General features: G+C 46.2%; 1 protein-coding gene across 4 annotated transcripts in view; it reads left to right on the forward strand.

The window, feature by feature from the left end:
• Positions 1–3,680, forward strand: part of MAPKAP1 (mitogen-activated protein kinase associated protein 1) — a 372,056-nt gene extending 368,376 nt beyond the window's left edge. Inside the window, exon 11 of one of the 4 annotated variants that reach the window (XM_006892556.1) lies at positions 3,145–3,680. In XM_006892556.1, the coding sequence (XP_006892618.1) occupies positions 3,145–3,270 (126 nt within the window). In that variant the 3' untranslated portion in view covers positions 3,271–3,680. The remainder of the gene's footprint in view (positions 1–3,144) is intronic. The other 3 variants (XM_006892555.1, XM_006892558.1, XM_006892557.1) reach the window with 3 other exon arrangements.
• Positions 3,681–6,000: the final 2,320 nt, after the last annotated feature.

Below are 6,000 nucleotides of genomic sequence, written 5' to 3' on the forward strand. Positions count from 1 at the left end.
CAAGTCCCTATACTGTCCTGTCCCTCCCCTCCAGAGGGCTGCTGAAACACAGAGGAGATATGACAAGCCTGCCTGGGTTATTCCTTCTTAAGAATAGACATTTTCAAGTGACAGTAATGAACATAGCTAAGATATACAGAGGATTGCAAAGTGCAGGAGCAGGGCTAAGTTCTTTACTATCATGTTTGATTGAATCTTCACAGTTCTATGAGGTAGGTGGTGATAAATTATTTCCACTTCCCAGATGAAAACTGAGGCTCAGAAAAGGTAAGCCTCTTAGCCAGGATTGAGATTTTCCTAAGCAGCAAAACCAAAACTTGACTTCCTGTTGGCAGATTGTGCTGATAACTCTGAAATATGCATAGCCTTAAGGAGCTGAGTGAGAATTTTAAATGAAATGAAACTGCTTTGCAGAAATATTTTGAGGCTAAGACCTTGTGGCATGGAAGATTTTCACAAGTTGTTGGGAGGATGGCTTGGAGTCAGGCAGAGAAGTAGTCAGACAGCAGGCAAAGTGTTCATGGACCACCCAGTCCGAAGCCCTCTGACTGTGGAGTCGAGACAGAGTGCCAGTCTGGGCATGCTTAACCAGCAGGCTAAGAATTACTTGCTAAATTGTCATGAGATGGCACACAGAATGTGTACAAAGTGTTTGGAGACCAGGTAGAAAAATATTCCATTACCCCGTCAAGGGCTAGGCTTTTTTTTATAGCCAGCATTAAAATATTCAAGACTTCAGAAGGATTCTAGTAAAATTATAATCCTGTGTTTGACATCAAAATAATTTTCACAACAGCAGATTGATGACAGAAACACAGGTTTATGACTTCAATATGAGACTGTGGAAGATCAAGTGCAGAGAAATAATTTCACAGAACCAAATACTCCCTTGAAGCAGATGCTTTTCTACAAAATCCCTGAGGCCTGTCGCCTCCCCCAAAATGTCTGTTTTCATTTCACAATGTTTGTAGAAACACCACATCGTGTGCAGGACTCCAAGCGATTTGCACAGTGCTCAGGCCTGAGTCACTTGAGAAGCTAATGAGCATTGCCTGATGGAAGCTTAACTTTTACTTTTCCTATCTCTGGTCTTTATAGCAATTTAAATACTTAGTCTTATTTGCCATTTCTATAGTCATGACAGTGTCTTTGTTAGTTTTGCACCAACACTGAGTCAGTAAGGCATCTGGTTCACTGAGACACCAGCCATGTGTCCATGAATTTGACAGAAGCATTTTGTGTTTCCAGGGAAAGCTCTTCAGGGGTCCTTAGGCTGAATGCACGTGGTTATTCCAGAACCAGGCAGTTTCACATACAATGAGAGCTTAAGTCTGGAACTGAAGGAAGAAAACGAGGACCAGACGCTGATGTCCAAGAAACTGTTGTAAACAGGCAGCTCTCCACCAATTATTTGTCTCCTTTTATTTTTCCCATGTATACATAGTATTCACTGAACAGTAACTATATACTAAGCATTTTATGTCCCTTATCTCTTTACTCTTCACAACTGCCCACACATTGTAGGCATTATTACCCCTTTATAGATGAGGAGCTGGAGGCCCAAGGCTCAAGATCTAATATAGGTGGAGTCTCTCTTTGAGCCCGGTCCCTCAGGAGTTCCGAGACTGCCCCCTCCTGCCTGGAGATGTAATTGAGCTAAGCTACGTGTGGTCTGTAATTCTTCAGGCTTTTGAGATGAATCTCAGCGGAATCATCGGGCTCTTCAAAACGAGTTCTTCTCATGATCGAGTGATGGAGGCTCTGGCTTTATTGACCATGAAAACTCCCTATATTTTTATGCCTTAAGCTGTAAAATGCATTGAAAGTGAAACACTCTATAGTGCATAAAATTGTGCAAGTTTTAAGCCACAGCATATTAACCAGCTAATGGCAGACCAAAGGGCGTTTTTATCTTTTGATTATTACATTAATCTTCCATTAAAATTATCTATGTGATTATCACAAAGCACTAAAGATAATAAATTTCGGAAATAAGTTGGCTTGTTAAGGATCATTTTCAGATGCTTTTGTCACATTATATGTGCCAAAAATACACTGGCAATACTAGGTTGGCCGAGTGTGCAAACAGTATCATCCAAGGGTTGCTTTTATTAAAAATGATAAAGCCTCTTATCTCCATACATTGTCTGGTGTGTCCTAAGTCATCATCTAGCCCCACAGTCCTCATGATTTATTGCTCTCAGCTGGTAACTTGGCGAGGCAGTGGGCCGAGCGTGTCAGGCCTGCTGTACTCACCCACCGGCCTTTAACGCCGGCTGCCGGTGACTATCAGAGCAGAAAGTATGGCGGGGCCCAGTGTCAACGTCTCAGCCCCTCATGAGACTGCAGTCTTGTACTGCCTCCTCCCAGAGCCCTCTGGCTGTTTCAGTCAACAGAGGCCTCTACCCCTCTGGGTCATGAATCCATATCCCCTTAAATTAGAATCATGCAGGGGAACTTGTTGTTATCTCTGGCCAAAAAGAATTTGGGTTCATAGGAATAACCTTCAGATATTTGGGGGTGAAGAAAAAAGTGTTTGTTTAGAAGCTGCAGCTAGACAGTGTCTAACAGGAGAGGGAGTGAGTAAGAGAGTCAGTGGTTTTCTGAGAAGGTCAGGGACCAGGAGGACTGACATGACAACCAAGGGTCTGTCGACCTGATACATACTTGTGGCCCAGATACTTACTGACTTTGTGACCTTGGCCAGTTCAGTCCTTTTGCCAGATGACTCTGGAGAACATAGGATGAAGTGCAGTAGTTGGTAGGAAAGGGGATACTGAGTCTTGTTTTGGTTTGTGTTTTATACATAAGACACACTCTATAACATGACAGTGAGGCTCAGGAAGATCAGGTACCATGAATGTCCAAAGGCCACACAGCAGGAGCAGTGGATGAGAAGCACTGGGCATCCCTACTGAGAAGCAGCCCCTGCTGAGCAGGGAATGTGGGCCCAGAACCCAGGTGCACCCTTCCCTGGCTGATCCCAGGCTGCTGGGTGCTGTGATTACTGGACTCGATCCGTGAGAGAGCTCCTGGGTCTGAGGGTGCAGCCTGTATCAGGACCCTCCTCTTCTACCCGCTTCTCTGTCTGAGAGCCGGCTGGCAAGTGACTGGGCTGTGTCCTCTTGTTCTCTTGTTTTCCAGGTTAACTACATCCTGGAATCACGAGCCAGCACTGCCCGGGCTGACTATTTTGCTCAAAAACAAAGAAAACTGAACAGACGTACAAGCTTCAGCTTCCAGAAGGAGAAGAAATCAGGGCAGCAGTGACAGTGGCCTCCAGCCTCAATCTGTCACCAGAGCTCAAAGCCTGCCTGTCAGGGCCCGGCTGCCTGAGCCCACCCTGTGTCCTACAGTCGTAGGGAGGGAGGCCAGCCTTGGCTCACAGGCACAGGGTTTTAGGGGGAGATTTGGGGAGGGGCAGCCCTAGGGTGGAGCTGAGGTTGTTTCCTTAGAACCAAAGCCTACGTGGCTATGGCTTTGAGTAGCAGTGCCTGAGGCCAGACCACCACTGAGAAGAGCCACGTGCTGCCCAGCTGCCTTCACTGCCTGGTGACCCTGCCCACGGATGTACATAGCCGTGCCCAGACATTTCCTCGCAACTTGATCAAATTTCTTAAAGCAAATGGAGAACAAAAATGTACTTTTTTTTCCCTTTTAATAAACAGGTGTACTCTTTACCATAGTTGGTATGATGGACCATTCTTTGGGGTGGAGGATTGATGATGTTATTCTCTCTCAAATCTCTTCCCTTATTGAACAGGCAGATTGGACAAGCTCTGGCTCGATTTCTCAGAAGAAATGTTTAAAGCTTAGTCAATAGTTTTAACTATGCCATTTGTTTAAATGAGTGCATTGCTTTGAGGATAGTATCTTACTGAAAGTTAGTAAAGAAGACCTACTATTGTGTGTCCCCACGCTATGTCATTTCCCTTGAAAAGTCCTGTTTCCTCAACACATCCCGGCACCTCTGATATCAGGGGAACAAGTCTGTGTGTCAGGCCGGGTCACAGAGGATAAGGGGCCTTCAAGGAGTCTTATAGTCACACTAGTCTCCCAGCCAGAAATGGTCTTTTCCATTTCTTCCTTAGCAAAGGTACATCCCAGCCAACAACTGGAACTACATGTGACATGTGCCTGGAACTGGAGTCTGTCACTGACTCTGAAAGGGCCTTGTCCCCCTCTCATCTTCTCCATCCAGTTCCTGCCTCCTCAGAGCAGGCTGGAAGCTGCTGTTTTTCATTCTATCAGGGAAAACCGTGAGCAGGATCCCAGGGGAGGAGGGAAACTAGCCCCAATGGCGTTGCTCTTCCTGTGTTGAAAAGACAAGGATAGGGCGTCCAGACACCACACCTCTGGCCTCACCAGATGCCTCTGCGGTCCTCCGCCAACCTCTCCAGTGTCCATCCCAGGGTGACGTCCTTTCATACTGTCCCCAGTCAGGGCCAAGGACTTCAGTTACTTGCTGAGGACCTGCATTTAAAATCTTTTTTTAAAAAAATTATTATATAGGAAAAGGTGTGACTAAAACACCATCTCAAAGTTAAGCATATTTCTTTGCACATGGGGTCATTTTAATGAATTCCTCTTTTGTTCTGATCTTTGTTCAGCCAACAAAAGTATCCTTTTCTAATGTCTTCCTTTCCTACTCACCCTGGGAGCAAAAGAAATAGTATTTGTAGCTTGCTAACTGTATTTGAATTTTTAGCAATTTTATATTTAGATATATATTTGAAAAGTGTAAATTACTAATTTGGTCATGAAACCTTGTGAAATATTCAGTACTAAATGATGCTAAAATAAAAGTCCTATGTACACCCTCTTTTGCAAACTGTTTTGAATTCCCAAAGTGTTAAATACTGTAAGGCTCTGAACACAATGCTGGACACAGGCTGTTGCAGTTGATGGTGAGGGCAGGTCGACTGGCAGCTGACATGGACCATGTGTCCTCTGAGGTGGGCGTCCGTCAGTGCCGAGCAAGCCAGGGTGACCCTCTTTACGCACAATCCTCACTGTTCTCTTATTATTAAATGTGCACGCTCCGTTTGCGTGGAACACATGTGTCCAGGTTAAATGGCGTAAGGGGGACACGGCAGCCACTGCTCACATCAACCACATCGGCCCCTCACAAGCCACATATCTCAAATTTTAGATTAGACACAAGCATCTCTCACTTGTGTCTCTCAGCACCAGCAAAAGGCTGTCTTAGCTGAGCTGAAGTGACCCAGTGGGTCTACTTCAGTCCTCCAGCCCCTCCTGAACTGGCTTCAATGTAAACCCCTACGCTGTGGTCCTCATTGACTTTGAAAGGCCCTCATTCTAGAAAAAGGCCACTGGGTTTATGATATTTCATGACCAGACCTCCAAACAGAGGCTGGGGCATTACAATATGTGTAGACAGGTCTGAGCAGAGGGCCCCAGGAGCCCTGGCCTCTACTGCTCGCTTGCTTGTCCCTTAAAAAAATGCTTCTTCTGCCCACTGTGGAAGTCCTAGCAAAGCCTGTCACTACCTCCACTCCTGAGGTGAGGACACCGGTCCATGGAAAGGTCACCTCAGTGGCCTGGGGACACCATGAATGAACATGGAGACCACACGGGGTTCTGACCTCTAGGCTCTACCCTCCATATTGGCTTCTGTGCCCCTGAGTCAGGCCCTACCCCTTTGGACCTTAGTTACCTAACCTGGAAGAGAAGGGGCTGGATCAGATAACCCCTGGTCCCTTGTAGAAACCTGCCAGAGTCTCCTCTCAACCTTCCATTGGTTCCTGTTTGTCAAACTGAGGAGCTAGCTTTTCTACTTCTGAACAAGAATTCCCAGAGCTGAAAGACACTGTGAAGTGAGTCCTCTTTCCTTGGGCAGCAGATGCAATCCTGGGGCCTATGTGCCCCTGATGACAGCACTCACTGAAGCAGCCAGCTGGAGGCCAGACTCATCCCAGCTCTCGGGGTCCCACTCAGAATACTGTGGCCCCTGCCTCTAAGCTCCCTTCCCCACCATGA

This window comes from Elephantulus edwardii, unplaced genomic scaffold (genome assembly GCF_000299155.1).
Source record: "Elephantulus edwardii isolate Elephantulus edwardi_28Jun2011 unplaced genomic scaffold, EleEdw1.0 scaffold00116, whole genome shotgun sequence".
In the NCBI taxonomy this organism is placed as follows: Eukaryota; Metazoa; Chordata; class Mammalia; order Macroscelidea; family Macroscelididae; genus Elephantulus; species Elephantulus edwardii.